At 38.2% G+C, this 18,864-nt stretch overlaps 1 protein-coding gene across 1 annotated transcript in view; it reads right to left on the bottom strand.

Moving 5' to 3' along the window:
• LOC118821166 (major vault protein) overlaps window positions 1-9,829 on the bottom strand; it is a 29,016-nt gene extending 19,187 nt beyond the window's left edge. The window contains exons 1-8 of the mRNA XM_036589640.1: window positions 9,682-9,829; window positions 6,572-6,735; window positions 3,207-3,402; window positions 2,561-2,684; window positions 1,708-1,839; window positions 1,228-1,322; window positions 853-1,089; window positions 257-382 (exon numbers count right to left, since the gene is read on the bottom strand). Coding sequence (XP_036445533.1) covers window positions 257-382; window positions 853-1,089; window positions 1,228-1,322; window positions 1,708-1,839; window positions 2,561-2,684; window positions 3,207-3,402; window positions 6,572-6,732 — 1,071 coding nt within the window. The 5' untranslated portion in view covers window positions 6,733-6,735; window positions 9,682-9,829. The remainder of the gene's footprint in view (window positions 1-256; window positions 383-852; window positions 1,090-1,227; window positions 1,323-1,707; window positions 1,840-2,560; window positions 2,685-3,206; window positions 3,403-6,571; window positions 6,736-9,681) is intronic.
• Between the last annotated feature and the right edge of the window lie 9,035 nt (window positions 9,830-18,864).

The following is an 18,864-nucleotide window of genomic DNA, read 5'->3' on the forward strand; positions in this document are numbered from 1 at the left end:
ATATTCCTGGAACGCTGCATGTTTCGTGAGGGTGTGTGCAGTGTGTTTGTGGGGTGTGGACAGTACTGACAGCTACAGGTGAATAAACAGACAGTCAGCATTCTGGCGGAACAAGTATGATATTGTATGCTCTAAATCATAGAGAGAATGTCCCTATTCTGTTTGCCTTTTGCAGCACTTTTATTGATTACCCTTTCACAAAAGCCTGGCCTCTCCCTTCTCCCTGCTTAGATGTCTCTCTGTCTGTCTGTCTCACCGCCTCTGTGTCCATGAAGGCCTCCACAGCACGCAGCACCAGTCCTTCTTCCTCAGACAGCACATACACATCCTGAATGCCATTCTCCAGATGCTCACCAGGCCTCAGGAAGAATGAACGCTCGCCCTTTAAGGTGAAAAACAGACGAGACATCAGATTTCAAGTAAAAATAACACTTTGAGCCTTCACTTGTAATATTAACTGCACAGATGTATGTTAACATTGGCTGCATAAAAAACATATATACATATTTTTCTACTCACCTTTCTCAAATATGCATTCGTTCACAAAACTACTATGACACCAAAAATGTTTTTTTCAGGAATCAACAATACAATTGTTTAAGTGGTATAACTGCTCTAATCATATCATATATAAAAGTGACTACTAGAGGTTTCGCTGCTTAACTAACCCAACTAAAAAAGTTTTAAATCTTTGAGTTATAAATATTAAGACTTAAGGATTATTCATTAACTACTACAAATTATTTGGAAACTACTATAAAAAAGTTTAAATATTAAATATTAAGCCGTTATCACAATGCTGGTGCTGAGTCCATAGTGGCTGTGATGTAAGGAGGAGGAGGATCAACGCACCTTCACCACTCTCTTCTGTCCAAGCTGGGGCTTGCCATCAGGTCCCACAGGGTCCAGAATCACGCAGTACTGTCTGCTGCTCAGTGTGGTCACATCCACCACCCCCACAACCTCTTCAGCAACTGAGGGGATGTGTGCCTCTCTGTCTGCCAGCGTCACAAGCCACTCCTCCCCTGTCCTTCGGTCCCGTCCACCAGCATCCCGGAATGGCCGCAGAGCGCGCACATGCAGTGCTTTCTGAGAATGAGAGACAGAGAGAGAGAGAGAGAGAGATAATGAACAGATATATACACACACACACATACACAGAGAGAGAGAGAGAGAGAGGAAGAGAAGAGTAAATGAAGACAAAATTGAATAGATAATGCTAGTTACCTTGTCAGTAAGGATGAAAGCATTCACAATATCGATGACCTCCTCATGTGCCCCAGGCAGGTACGCTCCCACCTTACACACCTGCCACTCCTCACCTGTCACACACACACAACATTTCATAATGTAATTACGCTGATATGATAATAATACAGTAATATAATACTACCGTAGGCTACAGATTCTATGAGACACAGTTTATGTACTTAATCTTTTTTTGTGAAAAAATATTAGAAATGTTGTCATTGCAGTCATTTTATGCTAATTGAAAACAAAGAGCAGAGGACTAAAGTGGTGCTTAAAGACACTGATACCATCTGAAAGCCTACATGAAACTCTGGAACTGTTTCCACATAAAGAACCAAAAAACAAAGTCAAGTAAACCCTCATATCCTGAGGAGGATTTATGTGTCAGTATGACTAAAGAACTAATCACATACACAAATATCAGTTTATCAATGATTGTGTGGGTGCACGTCTAACCGGTCACTCTGCGGACTCCACTGCGGTCCACGCCCTCTTTGCGTGCTCGGAGGCGAATGGCCTGGTTTTCTCGGATCACCGTGGCCTTGATGGTCTCCAGCACCATCACCTCCTTTCTGGGGATGTATGTTCCTGCAGGAGGTCAGAGGTCAATATTACATCACTCTAACACAATAAGAAATTCATATTAAAGGACCCATTTTCCCTGAAGTCCAGTTAATATGTTTGTGTTGTTCTTCATTTTTAATTCTTTTTTATATCAACATTCTCCAGCTTCTCTTTATCATTTAGAGTTGTAGTGTACCTCTTTTAAAAAGCAGTCTGGGCTGAAATGTACAGAACAAACTGTTAAGGTAGGGTCGAAACCTTCTGAGGCATCAGAAACAATTATTTTCACATATGTGGATCCTTTGGAATGCTGCACAGATCCATTGTTTCCTCACAGTCAGGAACAGCATAGTTTTTTTCTCACTTCCCACTCCAATAACTCCAGTAACAACATGCCACAACACTTCAGTGTGAATGGGCAGTCACATGTAAATTTATGGCTGTGATGTCTAAATAAAACTATTATGACCAGAATCTTTCAGCAGCTTTGTTTCCATTTATGCACTGCACTGAGTTGGGAATGAATGGTATGTTTTGAAACCTTAACAGTCTATATAAAAATCTTTTATTTAATAAAAGCAAGACTTTTTTCCATGACAAGGGCACTTTAAACGAACAAAAAATGCTTCTCTGAGTCATCTTGCACTGAAGCATTCACAAGGGAGGCTATTAGATTTTATTGTTCGGTTAAATGCTGGATTCTCCTAGGAGAGAAAGGGAAATTAACACAAGGGTGAAAAGTCACCTGGCCCCTCAAACAGCCACTCGTCTCCAGCCACTCTCTTCTCTCCATTCTCCTCCTCAAAGTCCAGAAGAGCCTGCAGCCGCAGGGCAGTGTCAGGATACACAATCTGCAGCGGAGTCACATCCTGAAAGACAAAAACAGAGAAAAATTATTTTGTTAATAGTGGAGATGTATAAAAAATTGTTCAGAAATATAGTTGAAAAGTTTGGAATACGTGTCATGTTATTTTATTCAGTATATGAAATATATATCACTGTTATTGGAAGAAAACCTCGTATATCCATTTTTTGACATTTTTTCAGTTTTTGACCTAATATAAAATTGCACGTTGCTTTTTACATTGTGTGTAAATTTCATGATGAATCGACTAAAAGAAATGACCCAAAATGACTTGGAAAAACGTCTGGTTCCACTGACTTACATTAGAAGTAAAGTAGGTTTTTCCTTCTCCTGTAAAGTTAAAGTTTGGAGATACAAGGTTTTCTTCCGATAACAGCAATATAGACACACATACATACATATATATATATGTTTTTTTCAGTCAGATCAGACAAGGTTTCCACTTAAAACCCATTAATAAACACTTCTCTTGTAAAACAGTTGTGACGAACTGAAAAAGGCACTAGAGAGAAGTAAGAGCACACACCTTCTGGATCTCTTCTCCAGGGTAGAGGGGAAAAGGGTCCTGGGCCAGACGAATCTCCAGGTCAGCATGACGAAGTTTAGCCTGGCCAGCAGTGTCAAACTGGACACGGCATTCATCATCACGGACTACTGGGTTCAGAATCACGCAGTAATGGCGGGGTGGGATCATGGTCATCCGGGTCGGATTGAAGAGGACTCTTCAATGGGGATAAAAGGTGTTTGAGGAGTCAGGAAAATACAATCAGATATCAGCCAGACAGGTTAAGGGTGCTCAAAGTGTGACCTGTGGGCCAAAGTTGGTCTATAAGGATGTTTAATCTGTCCGACCAGAAAGTTACCCGAACTCTTATATAACATATGTAACTGATATATACCTTATTCAATTTTTAATCTTATTTAAAATTCCATTTTAACTATGTTAATAACAAAATTTAGTCTAATATTATAAAATACAGTTTTAAAAATCAGTTCAAAACCTCACCTACTGTCTTTATTGGTGAATTATTTTGTCTTTTTTGGCCTTTTTGGTCACCCTCAGGTTAGAGACTACATTCAAATATGTTAAACTCAGCAAACAAACAGAAATTTTGCTTGCAAAATCGCAAAAAAATGTCACACTTATGCGTGCTCCCTGTAGGGGATGTGCTAACTTATTTTCATTCAGAAAATCAACAAAACATGTAATTTGACAGGGGTGTTCAAATGTTTATATATGACTGTAGGTCACATTTATTTAAAAAAATTGTGCTAATTTCACCTGTAAACTGTGAAAGTGAACCATCAAGGCAGAAAGATTAGATATGAGCAAAAAATGAATATTGTGCAATAAAGCATGTAACATATAGCTTCAGACAAGTTCTAACAGTGCATGTTAGAGCTTGCTCTCACTATAACCCAAAATCAAAGTTCACTTTTGAGCTTGGTGATTCAGCTGATGAATTTGGCCATTTATCAGAAAAGATAGAGAAAAAAACAAGCAAAGTGGCAAGTTGAAGGAAAAAAATAGCAAGATAAATTTCAACAACACAGTGTTCCCCAAACATCCCTATATAGCTTGTTGTTTGGGCCTCGGGTTTATGGAGAGAAATTTGTGCCAAATTGAAAATCAATCGCTACAGAGGAAGAACGTGAAATGCAATGCACATGACTTTTCCACAGTGACATGCAGAATATGTGCCAAAATGAAAAACAAACCCTCTATCACATTGTATTAACATTGCTTGACCTCCTTACTGAAAAACAATGCATGAAGAGTCGCATTTTAAAAATGAAAGGCAATCCAACTTAAAAAGTAATAAAGGCAAGATTATACTGCTTTCCACCATGGTGTCCTTAAAACAACATTATATCATTTTAATGGATCTTTTACTTTCATTTAGGCATGTATTCTGCATGTTACTGTTTAAATGAAATCTGATGTGTGCATCACATTTTACTGTTTTGGTTGCATTTCAATGAGGCAAATACATACGAAGTGCAAACAAGAGGTCAAGCAACGTGAAAACTAAGTAACTTGCTTTTCATTTTGGCATGTATTCTGCATGTCACCAGTGGAAAAGTAATCATGTGTGCACTGTATTTCACTGTTTTCACTGAGAACAATCTATTTAAAAGAATGCACTGTGGAAAGCAATATAGCCATGTTCTCATTACATTTTAAAGTGGGTTGTATTCAATTTTGATAAGAATTTAGAATTCATTTTTAAAATATCACTCATCATGCATTGCTTTTCAGTAAAGAGGTGAAGCGACGTGAAAAGAGAGGGTTTGTTTTTCATTATGGCATGTATTCTGCATGTCACTATGGAAAAGCAATGTTGTCTGTGCCTTGCATTTCATGTTTTTCCACTGTAATGACTGCTGTTCAATTTGCTCTCAACACAGGTTAAGCACAAGTGCATAAAGGAACATTTGTATGTCTCTTTAATCTCATTTGTCTGAAACCTGATACCAGCCACAGGTCTCCCTATTGTTATTCAAATTCAAATACAAGTGTATGTAAAGCTGTGTCCATGACAATGAAGTTTACACAGCTGAAGATTTAGCTGAAGACCAGAAGATGCACTTTTTCTCGCTTAAGGCTTGAACACAGAATGTAGTGCACCAGTCAGTTGCGGTTGTGTTGTCATGTACACAGCACATGGGGTTTGGTTGCTTTTCATTGATCTAACTCATCTACTGGCAGTTCACAAACTCTGCGTAATCTGGGTTAAATTTCCCTGCTTAAAACTTGTTAAGACAATGCTGTTGTTAAAATTGAAGCTCTTCTGATTTAAATACTGGCTTTGATTATAGAACAATTAATCTTCCAGCCCTACATAAAAGTAAAAACACTGTTCCTTAGAGCTCTGCACTTCAACAGATCAAATGTATAACCTATGTAAAAACTGGTAGAACTCTTCCTGCCACAATGAAGACTGAACAAACAAAGATCACACCCACATTTTCCATTTGACCTACTTAGCTTAGCGTTGAGCCACTCCAGAGTTGCCCAAGTGTATGAATTAAACTTCTCAAGCATGCTGATCTAAGGTTAGAATTATATTAGAACCTATTATCATATTATAATGAGCATAACTGTGTGGACAGGAGGACACTGTCAAACTCATTAGAGTTAGGGTGCTGGCTCAGGATCACCTTAACACCCTTATAAAATTATAGCAGAACAGTGGTCTTTAGTCAGAATCACTCAATATATACCGTCTCAGGTTTCTCTGCTTATTGTCCAAACTAGGAAACAACATTGATATAGTATCAAATTGCACTTAAACAGTTACTGCAAAAGTGATATGACTCACAATGTGGAACAACACATTATTTAGTCCATGAGAGCAAAAAAAGACTTAAGATAGCAACTCAACATTTTTTAACCATTTTTTGGAATGTAAGAATCAATTCAAGTCAATGACAATAATATTCAATGAAGTATAAGCTTATTTTTTGGTTAAAATAACATTCTCTGATATTGTAAAAAATGCAATCATAAAACTAATTTTTTTAAAAAGTATATTTTTATTCCACTATTTGGTTTTATTTTTAAAAAATAATTCCCAAATGTGCCCAAATAATCTGGCAAATCTGAATCAAATTAGATCAAATCAAACTATGGCAAAGATTTTACATCACTTTTAATTGTTTTCTAACGAACAGTGGTAGAAATTAATTGTAAGGTCAGAGATTGACACACATGGTTAAAGACAGTGTTTACATGATTTCAATAATCAAATACATTTTATGATCACATAACTCTGATGAGGACCATCTGAGCACAACCTTCACGTTCATTTGTATGCATGCTGTTTCAGATACAGTACAAAAGATATTGTGATACAGATACTGTGTTTTGTGTGGTGTGCCTGAGGCTACCTCTCATTGTCCTGGCGGATGTAAGTGAGAGGTCCAATCTCAACCCGGGCAATGTTGGTGTTCTGATCCAACACATGGATATAGTGGTGTGGTGGGATCCTGATGATTGACGAATCAGTGCGTTCAGTATCCATGTGGCTGGTTGTGGCTCTCTTTGACATGATCTGAGAAATTAAATATGACAGCAATCAATAGTCGATGAAACACAAGGTACAAACTTTCAACTGTCCTAAAATGAAGACATTCAGCAGGGGTTTCAATACACATCAGTGAATGGGGCTGTTATAATCAGACGTTGAGGACCCTCAAGCTACAAGTATGTGTTGTTCTATGGTTTTTTTTCACATGTTTAACTTACAGTTAAACTTACAGTTTACCTATATATCCTTTTTGCATATGTCATTTTTGCATACAGAATAATACAACTAAGATGGGTGAGGTGGGGGTGAGTGCTCTTCTCCCCCTCTTAGCAGGGCCTCCAAATGTTCAAAAACAGCCCTGCCAGTAAACATGAACTTGTGGCATAAAAAAGTGAATCAGAGTGATTCCGTGGAATCTGAAAGCACAAGCCTGCTGAAATCTTGCCTCAAGACACCCATGAATTTTTTATTTCGCATATCATGTGTTATTAGGGCAGTGATCCAGTGGAGTCCAAAAGTGATCTTATAACAAGACTCCTACATGGATTCTGTTATGTAATGTGTTAAAGAAAATGCATTCATTTTCATCATCAGTTAATTACAGGGTAGTCCAAAAGTCTGTGACCACTTGTGAAAATGCTTCTATTCTGCATTCTTTTCTAATTTACTACAAAGTGTTGCATTACAAATGATATAATCAGTGTAATAATTTGAGTAAAACATAGAATCTGAATTGAAATATTTACATGAATTTCAGAGTTTCTGAGCATTTGGTTTTTCTTTAATGGCAGGGTGCGCAAAGAAAGTCATCTGAACATGTGCTTGAATGGAAGGGTTAAGACTAAAAAAATTGGAGCTTTTCGTACAAAGCCCTTAAAGGGGAATTTCACTGATTTTCCAAAATTTCTGCAAAATTAATGCTTCAATGCAAAATGGTTCACTGCAGAGATGTAGAGTTCCTTTCATATACAAAGTTGATAGCAGTAAAATAGTTTTCTTTGGATACTATTTTGCGTTACAACATCTTGTACCTCTCTATCATGAACGGATGTTTTAAAAAAAAAAGTCATTTTTAGGCCAAAACTTTAGGTCCAAATTATTGTAAAATAGTATTTCAGACATCATGAAGTGTATCTGTATGCATTTCATGCAGCAGCTTTCGGTAAGAAAGGTTTTACAGACTTAAAACTATTCAGACATCCGGTTTCTATCACCACCACTGTGAACAATTCTGACTCTGTAATAGTCTTGAACAGAGCATTTAACATCAGACCACACCGAAAGACTTTGTATACATTCGATTTAATTATGCAGAACATTTGAAAAGTTGGGTAAATTCCTCTTTAACATGGTCAGTGTCAATGTAATTAGTTCAAATTTGAATAGTGACCTACAAATAGAGCAGAATGTTGAATATTTCATCTTTTTTTATCATAACTTTTCTTTGCTTACATTTTTTTTTATTATAATATTTCTGTTGTTTATTTCCAGGTTTTTAATGCAGTCTTGGACTTTTGGACCCCCATGTATGTTCAATCACGTATAACATTAAATGTTAGACTAATTCTGATTTCTAAGGCTTGAAAGAGATATTCCTGGGCTATAATATGTTTTGTAAGCCAACACACAAAGTAATTATATTTTGCGGAACACATTACAAATAGAGATCTGAAAAAAAAAGTTGATATATGTAATACAATCTGATAAAGGTGATTCTGGCTGAATTGTGGGTAAACTGTTACTTTCTCACTGCACTGCACAAGAAGAAACATGTAAAACCTGTGCTACAGAACACACCTCACATGTCTTATCTCTTTGTGGCCATAATTGTGATAAGGTTGGTAAGAGTTAACATGAACTCATTGCATTCTAAGATACTAGTTCAAATGAGTGGGTGTCCCTGATGTAATCAAACTGTAATGTAAAAGGTTATCTGTGACTTTGGAACCATCAGGCCCCATCACTGTACATGGGAATGAATAAACTCTTACTCAATCACATGACAGAGAACTCCTCTTAATCAAACATACCCTCAAGAACCCTGACACAGGATACTTTCAACTGACAAAGCACTTTTTTTTCCTCCCATGTTTTCAATAGTGTCCAAACAATCAATGGCAAGAAGACTGACAAACTGAGAGGAGTCAGCTATGAGACAATAACTTATGAACTCCAACGCAAACAAGGAGGGTGGAGTTGCAGAAAGCTGTTAAGCCAGCTATGGCATGAAGAAACGGGGTCTAAGGTTGCAGGTGGACAGGCAGTAGTCTTTGAATTATCGACAAGACTTATCGTTACTCTGAACCACCCTGTCTTTATTCTCAAACAGCAACCAAGTCTTACACAAATATGGCCGCAAGAACCTGATAAACAACACCTGTCAGGTCACTCATTCATCACCATGCAGCTATCTTCTCCATCATTATCATCATCTGTCCAAACATGGGCGTCAAACACATGACTACTAACCAGTAACTACAACACATGGGCTATATTTTGGGTGGTCAACTGAACACCAGAGGGCAGAGCAGATTGTTTTGCATGGACCCTCCCACTTTCACTAATCCAATCAGCTTTTTCGCATCCCGTGCTGAAGAGGTGGGCACTAAGTAACATTGCTTAAGTCATCTGGAGAACGTAGTTCAGGCATAAACTTACAGTTTATCATTTTATATGTTAAAACGAACATCACAAATCTGCTAGGCTGGCTTTTAGTGAGATGGATCCACCCCATCACTCTGAAATGCTGTATTTTTGGCCAAGTTAAACATATGATTTCAGTGTGTGTTTATCTTCTTCTTTTATTAGCAGGTTACTTCTGCTTCCATTTTAATATACATGCTCAAAGTCACTGGCAAGACACCATTAACACGTTAAGTAAGCTTACCGAGTTTGCTTTGAATGCTACGAATGTACGGTGTAAAACGGTCTCGAGAAAAGAAATGAACAAAATTATGCAGCTAGACTTACAGTTTAGGTGGAAAAGGACCTGCAGCGTATTCCTGAACGGCTGGTATGAACTGGACTGGGCGCTTTTTCTTTTGTAAAGCCTCCTTAAATGTTGTGAAGTAGCTAGCTGCGTATGGTAGGCGTGTCAATGCGGAAGAGGTTGTTTTCGCCCACCCGTTTTCGTGAAGCCAACATATCAACCCGGCCCCTACGCCAGATTGGCTACTTTCTTCTGCTCTCGTTCGTTAGCCTAACGACAGGTATGTGCATATGTTTCAATAGACTGGTATTTGTGTGTGGATATAGTAGCAAATATTTACCTATTTTTTTTAAAAAAAGGCGGATTTAAATATGTTGATATAATTTAAAACGTCACTTTGCGTTCAATATAAGCAAATATATTTACATACACCGCAGGTCATATTAATAATAGTTATTCAATCATAATAACTTATACAGTTTTGATATTACAGATACCTAAATGAATACCGATTGTTTGTCCACAATTTCAAGTGTTTGAAACAAGTATTTATGACATGGGGAAAATATGTTATTAAGTAATAAACTGTGATCTATTTGTAGTCATTTTTGTCACAAATTTACAATGAATATCTGTTCAGCGAGAGTCATGTATCTTATCTGCGACAAGATTGGTTTTGTATTATAATTTTATATTTTGAAAAGTGTCTCAATTTTTTTCCATATGGGAAAGCTTTGCAAGCCCTAGTAAGCTTCAAACTATGTAATATTTTTCTTAGAATAGAAATGATTTAGGTCGACGATGTTTAGTTGTGAGCAAAGTGTAAATCGTGACTGAGTGACAGCAGCCTGTCTGCATGTGACTCTGAGTTAGTCAGTTACTAAGGCGGGGCTTGTCGGAAAACAGGTGGAGATATTACGCGAGGTATCCACAGCTGCTGAGGTAGAGGGAGCATGCGCAGCACCTCCTCTCTCTCCGAGGGAAATCCCGACAGTCACGTGATTTACTCTTCCTAAGGATAGACGTACATAAAACAGCGCACTTCATTTGGGAATAGTGCTTGGATATTTAGAAGCGACCACAACTGACTGTTTATTCTAGGCGAGTGTCTGACCGCGGTCAGTAAACAAGAACTGTTGTTTGGTGTGGCACGTTTAAAATACCCCGACGGGAGAAGTGTAGGATCTAGTGTGTGGAGCTCTAGGTGAAAGAATGCCTGCGTCAGCTCGTGGGTTGGAGCTGCTTCAGGAAAACGGGGTAGGAATAAACTGAGGGAGGCTGTTATGGAGGCACACACATGGATACAGGCCTGTATATTTGTTGTTTTGTTTTGGTGAGAACTGAGTTTTGTGGAAAAACTCAGCTTTCTGCTGATGTACCAGCGCAGAAAACGACTGTAAAAGACAAGCTGCTACACGTCTGCAAAGTGTTTGGGTGGGTGGTATATTTAATATCAGTACAATAGCATTTGAAGAATTTTAGTTAAAACAAATGTTGGGCACTAATCCAAATGCACTTGTTCAAACCAGAGATCTCCAGTGACGCTCCTGGAAAGCCACCACACACCTGTTTACATTCTTAAAGATATTGGGCCTCATTCACCAAGGTGAAATTTCTTTCTAAAACCCAGTTTTCACAAAGATTCTGACATTCATTAGAGTTTTCTTATTTGGGATTTGTTCTTAGATATGAACAGAATCTACAGCACAAAGGTGAAAACAGTTCTGCGGTTTAAGAACACATCATTAATCTGTTGAAGGCTTTTTCTTAGGATCTTGCTCAAGAACACATTTAGGAAAAAAATGGTAAATGAGGCCCATTGTTTTTAAAAACTTGAAAATTGAGTTCAATTGTCAAATATCTAAATCTGTCAAAATGATTGTCTCTGTGCTATAAGATTTCTATGAGAAAGATTACAAATACATTGTAAATTTCAAAATGGAACACAAAAAATGTACTGAAGTTTTGGAAAGAGACAGGAACAGTTTAAAACCTGCCATCCTCTGGCCATTAAAAGAAGAAAGCCTGGTTGAGCATCACTTGTGCAAACCTATGTACTCCATGTCTCGAAGACTTTAGGCCGTCATCCAAAAGGATGGACATGCAATAAAACACACACCTGAATAAAATACTAAATACTAACATACATAAAGGAAAGAAACACTAATGTTTGAGCCAGTAATGTTTGAGTACTTGTGCTTGCTTTGCTTAACTTTTCGATTAATTACCGGAATTATGTTGAGTTTCACTTAGTAAACCTGGCTGTTATTACTTTTCTGATGGATACAAAAGAATAAATGATAACTGTAGCTTGGAAAGTAATAAATAAATAGGACACAAATTGAATTCAGTGAGTGTCCGAAGACTATTGAAAACTGTCTTCAGTTCAAAACTCCAACATTAGCGGTTATTTATAATTAGAAATCACAGATGTAATCTGGCATCCTAAGCATGCATGGTGTGCATGTATGTGAATGGGAGTCCGATTCTGCGGTTGTGTTGGAGTTCGGCACAACAGGTGTCATCTAAAATGTTTACGCACAGTGTTCAGCTTGCTCATGTTTAAAGTTAACAGTAAGTCAGTCTGTGTTCTCTGCCACATCAACAAGTCTGTGGGGCCTTAATGAAGACTTGGATGCGGTTAATCAAGTTGAACGAAATTCTAAGGATGTATTTATGGGAAAGATTTGGGTGACTATTGACGTCTAGTGTTTGTCAAGAACGTTAGCCTCTTAGCCACAGTGCAAAACTAAAGAAGCAAAACATGTTGTGACTAATTGAGTACATTGGAGGGCAGGAGAAAAATGTGCAGACCTGATTTCTCACTGAACTATTGAGAGGACCAACAACATTCCTTTTAAGAGAAACACTCCTTTTGTAACTGACTTTCTACACCAGATGGCAGTAGATGCTCAAACTTTGCTTTTTAATTTAGGAACACACACACACACACACACACACACACACACACACACACACACACACGTTTTCTCCAACGGCAACACTTATTGAACGACTCTCAGAGTGATTCCAGTGATTTTATTAAATGTAGGTTTGCTTCACAGAAAAAGCAGATTAACTGCTTTTAAATGCAAGCTCTTACCATTACCAATAACATAAAAAATGTTGATTTAGATGAAGTGTATATGGCTGCTCTTAACCAACAGCAGTACATGTCCATAAATTAATCCATTAAGCCAGGAACCAGAATTTATAATCCACACATGGATCATATTGAGAGATTGCTGACCAGTGCTGTTGGAAATTCAAGGCAAAGGTCACCCTAAAGAAAAAAAAGAAAAAAACAAGGTCTCTACATCTATTGTGTCTTTCATATTAGCAGAATGTTAGGCTGTATAAGGTAAAAAGAGAAAATGACTGGATGTGAACAACCTACAGCTGGAACATTTCTACATTTCTTGCTGAACTCGACACTCTTCTCTTTTCAAATGAACAACTGCTGCTTCTGATCTCCAGATCAAACAGGTATGCTCGTATGATCAAACAGTGAGCTGAATTAAAATTAGGAGGATAAGAGGACCTGTGACATCCCACTCCTTCACAGAATCGCTGCTTATCTAATAACGTTCTGCAAAGGTGGTCTTAAAAAGCTGAGCTGGTCTACTCTATACCAAATCTGGACAGATGTATAATAAATGCCCTGGAAATTAAGGGCTCATATTCTACATTTTTTCTATACTTCTTTCTCCCCAAGGTCCAATTATGACATTTGTGTGGGTTTATGTACTAAATACATAATAAGCTCTCCATCCGTTAGAAGTAAACAGGCTGTTTTGTTCCTGTCCCAAAATGATCATAATTCATTTTAATATGACCATTTCCAACCTTATAATTAAACAGGCTGTTTTGACTGTGACTTTTAAGTCTGACATAAGTAAATGAGCTATATTCTGATTGGCTGTCCTGTATTGTGCCTCGTTCAAAAAGCATTCAGAGTTGAAACATTCCCTAGAACTTCAGTGTTGAATGAGTGGGGCTAATGTAGTTATATGTAAATGAGTTGGTTTTTGTGACATCACAGGAACAGTGAATTCAAAAGGGTCTGTTTTTGCAGCATATATAGACTGTATTGATTAAACAGTGGATGGTATGTTTTGAAACTTTAACATGTTTATGTATAACTTCAGATTTCTTTATTTAAAAAAAGCAAGAGAAATTTGGTTTTCCACGATATCGGCCCTTTTAAGGAAAACAGGAATTAGAAAAACAACCTCATACTTAAATTAAAGAAGATAATTATTGAAGAAGGAAAAATACAGAAAAGACATAAAATTAGAGAAGAAAAACATTAACTCTGATTTAAAAAATCTCATACTTGACGTCAGCTTTGCAGGCACTGGGAAAGCATGTGGAGATTCAGGGAATGACGGGAGGCATTTAAAGGCAGAACTGATGCACAGCTTGAGGGTTTTTATGTAACACGGGGGGCAGAGAGGAGGCGAGGGAAATGATGGCTTTAACTGGCAGCTCTGACACGCTGTTATCCCTCTGGAGCTGCTCTGTCTCTCTGCTTGCATGATCTGCACCATCATTGATTTTCAGCCAGTGCTCATGCGCAGTCGTTCCCCAGACCTCAGCGCTTTCTGCCCTGTCTCTCCATCGCTTTAACACACACGTGCCCACCACACATCACACAACCTGAAGCAAATAATCACACTAAAACAGGCATTTGGTCAAGACCTTTTAAGCTGCAAGTAACCAGCTGCTATATTTCTTCTATTTCTCCAAGCGCTCTTTTATTCTGGTCACACTTTTGGGATGTATTTCTTTCCATACACTCCTTAGCAGCTTTATTTTACAAGCAGAACAGAATCCTAGAGAATCACATGCCCGTGCACGCCCACCCACTATAGCATGCAGCACTAGAAAAACAGACAGAATAGAGAAGCATCCTATTTGCTGTTAATATTGCATGTTAGCAGTCTAGAGTAAGAGCTCAGCGGCACAGGCTAAATAGAATATTCATCCACTATCCATCCGTCCGTCCCTACTTTTCTTCTCTGCCGTCTTTCATATTATGAATGCATGATGTTTTTTGAGGAATGGATTTATGGTCTCTAGGGACTTCATAACACATGCATAAGCACTGAATAATATATTTAACCCTTTCACATTCCAGGCTTATTACATACTAAGGTTTATTGTTCAGTAACTACAGGGACTGAAATGCAAACTAATGAAGCTTTTCTTAGATTATAGAAGAGTGTAATAAAACTTTGGGCAGGCCAGCGGGCACATGGCAGAGATGCTAAATATCAGTTCTATGTAAGAATTTAGAAGCTAAAATGATCATTTTCATATTTTCATACACATTGTTGTCATAAACACCTTACGTCACTTTGCGAATACTGACACAAGCAAGTCAAAAATAAAGTATCACATTAAAAAGGCTATTGTGTGCTGGTGTTGTAGTGATTGCTATGGCCAAAAGTATATATCATGGTATATTTAAAATTTCTTACAGTTTTAATATATATCACAATATATATGGCTGCTGTCGGAACAAAACCTCATATCTCCACTTTTATAATTTTTCAGTTTTTGACATAATTTGAAAATGCTCATTACCCTTCCATTTCATGTTGAATGAACTAAAAGAAATGGCCCAAAATTATGTGGAAAGATGTTTGGTTCCATTGACATACATAAAAAAGTAAAGTAGGTTTTTTGCTTCCCCTGTAAAGTTATCATTTTGGAGATATGAGATTTTGTTCTGACAGCAGTAATATATTTTCAAAGCCATTTCAGATGTCTGTGTAAACTGATTTTCATAGGTTAACAGTGGCTTATTATTCTGGGATGTCCCATCCATTTTAATGAAAAAGCATTTTTAACAACCAAAGTAAACCTGAAATATTTGATTGTGCAAAATAATAAAGACAAACTTAATCAATGTGTAGTTAAACCTATTTCACTGTGGCTTTCTGTGCCAGCCACCACTGCTTGTGCATGTGTAATGAAGCACAGAATAGCCTATTCTTAATATTAAATCAGCAACATGTTATTTGTCTACCTACATAGGGGCTTTACAAATACTCAAGTTTCACTTTTGAAATAGGTTATTTTGTGCTTATGCATATGTTATGAAGTTCCTATGCAGGTAGCCTTCAAAAAATGTGTTGCTGATTTCATATTATTATATTAATGCCAAACAGCATTTATTGCTTTAACCAATTGCCTTTTCTGGTTACTTTATCAGACCTATTGGTAACTTTTGGTTGTTCGTAACTGCCTGTGTGCAAGCTGGCTTTTGCTCTAGTGTTTCACCCTTTTATCCCCCTACCCTTTTCCTTATAGGCTCTTCTTTTATTTCATCACTCCCATAAATTGTTTTGTTCAACTGCATTCTTTCTATCTGCACAGCTAAAAGATGTGTTTGACGTAAAACTGCAATCTTTTTGCTGTCTCAGTAAGTGGTGTTAATAAGGATTTGAATGCAATATGCATGAGAAGCCACTCCATACTGTATTCGTAAGAGTAAAAGGGTGTTCTTTGTGTGAGGGTGTACTGTCCACACAGGAAAACAGAAGAGTCCCTTTGAAGACAGACATGCTCTTTCTCCCATGGTGCATTCACTCACTGCCTACCTATGAATATTTCATTTACTCAACTGTGTGCATGTCAATCTGTGAGAGGAGGGGGGAGAAGAAGAAGAAGAAAAAGAAGACACTGTGGAATAAAAGGAAGAATTAATATGAGAAGATAATTATTGTGATAAAAACAGTTCATGTGGGTAAACATGTGAAAGCACTAGGGGAATATGCGAAGAAAGGAAAACAATCAGTATTTCCCTCATACTTTCTGTTCCTCCTCTTTCCTTCACACTGATGTGATTATACCAGCCCATCCTTCCTTTCATGCCTTCATCATTTTCACAGACATCACACATTGAAAGCATGTGCGCACACACAGAGTTATGTAACTGCAGTGTAATCCCACTCTGCATTATTACAGAATTACAGTATGCCCCCTTTATCCTTTATTGAATTGCACATTGTATTACCATATGCACTCATCACCTTGTGTTATCTCAGTGATTTGGGGGATTATTTTGGATATATCCTTCCATCCTAAACTGTTGTACTAGATTGTATTATATCATGTCACTGCACCTGTTGATCTACAACTAATTCTTCAATCTTATCTCTCAGCACTGGGTCTTCTATAAATCCCCCTTTTACCGCTTTCTCTCCCACTATAAGTCTGTTGGAACCTCAAAAGCTTTGAATTGTTTCAAGTGCTATGACTGATTCCAGTGGCATATCTACTGGCAGTGCAGGTGGTGCAATTGCACTGGGGTCCATCACTCTGGGGGATATGGAGACTGTTGCCTTTCTATTTTCTTTTCTGCAGGCAAGCAAAAGAAACATAGGATTTTGAAGGGAACATATAGTTATAATGAGATTCCACAGCTCACTCTCTTGTTTTCTGTTCTAAATTTGCAGGGCAAATGTTCACCTTAATGAACTCGGCACAAACTGGAAGTAAACACAAATGTAAGGAAGACACAGTTTGACTGACATGCAAAACAACCAATCACAGCCCGCTGTTTTGTCACAAAAAGGCCCTTATTGACCCTATTTCCACCATATGAAAATGCCTTCAGTGAATAAAAAAGATTTTTTTCTCCATATAAAAATGATCTTCAATTAATTGAATGAATTCACAATGTAATTTGCTTGTGTGCTCAATATTGCTAAGTCTCAACCAAGTTTGTACTTCAATATGGGCAAATGGTTTAAGTTTGTTTTTAAGTGATCCTTCATTTGAAACAAAATAAGGGGTCCAATAATGATGTTAGGGGGCCCAATCAACTCATTCCTCCATCCCCAAGCTACAGGCCCTGATTGCCCCACCTGTTCTGCCAGCGGTTATGCCAATGTCACCCACTCCCACTGTAAACAAGTCAAGCCATATTGGTTTTTAAAGTTTGTGGGTGTGAAATTGCAGAAGTGGAGATATAAGGGGTCCAATAAAGATGTTAGGGAGGTCAGTCAAACCCACTCACCAACCTTTCACCCACCCAAGTGACAACACCTGATTGCCCCACTTGTGTACTGCTAGTAGTTACGCCACTGTGACCTACTCTGACTGTTAAACAAGCCAAGCCATATTAGCTTATAAAGTTTGAGTTGTAAAAGTAGAGATGTAAGGGGTCAAACAAATATGTTAAGGGGCTCAGTCAAATGCACCCACTAACCCTCCTAACCTCCCTCCTCAGATATAGGCCCGGACTTCCCAGCCTGTACTGCTGCTAGTTAAGCCAATGTCACCTAATCCCACTGTTAGAGATATAAGGGGTCCTGTAAAGACGTTAGGGAACTTAGTCAAACCCACTCACCAACTCTCCACTTACTCAAGTAACAATCTGATTGCTCCACTTGTATTGTTGGTAGTCACACCACTGTCACCTACTCCCGCTGTTTTAAAAAGTCAGGTCAAAATGGTTTATAAAGTTCCCTCAAAACTGCAGGACTTGGCTGCATGATCCCAGCAACACTGAGAGTGAGAGGATGCCATGTGTGAAAGGCTGAAGGAAGGCCACGGTGTCTGGCACCTTGAGGCTGCTTTCCAACCCTTCTTAAGCCCACAGTTGCATTTCCTCATTCATATGCCTCTCGATCCCTTCCCAACCTGACTCCCCTCCAAGTCCTCTCACCTACATGACCCTCTCCCTCTGTTGTAGAGCTTTGAAAAGCAGTGTGAAAGGCAAATCCTCCAGCATCCCTGCTGAGAGTCAGTCTGTCCAGGAAGAAAGAATTAAACACCTGTATCGGCTGTTCTGGGATCAGTTATAGAGCGCTACAGCTGAAGGGTCTGATAAACAAGCTGGTTTCATATCAGCCTGGAGAGAAGATACAACGGAAGAATGAAGACAGGTGGTGAGCTACCTGAAAAAGAAGTATAGTTTTAGAAATGCCTTGGCAGTGAGGGCAAAAGGAAAAAAAGGAAGGAAAAAAAAAAAGATGAAAAGAGGGCAGATTTAGCACGTCCGGCTCTTGCCAGGATGCAGAGCACTATGTCAGGAACTTGGAGCAAGGTGAACAGTCAGAGGGCATGGAGAAAAGAAGAGATGAAAAGAGAGAGAGCTTATATAAAAGCAAGTGAGTTAATAAAGGTTTTAGCTGAGTCAAACACAGAGGATACACCCCACAGCAGCCCTTTTAACCACAGAAAATACAGACTGCACACTGCCAGCACAC

This window comes from Colossoma macropomum, unplaced genomic scaffold (assembly GCF_904425465.1).
Source record: "Colossoma macropomum unplaced genomic scaffold, Colossoma_macropomum, whole genome shotgun sequence".
NCBI classification, from domain to species: domain Eukaryota; kingdom Metazoa; phylum Chordata; class Actinopteri; order Characiformes; family Serrasalmidae; genus Colossoma; species Colossoma macropomum.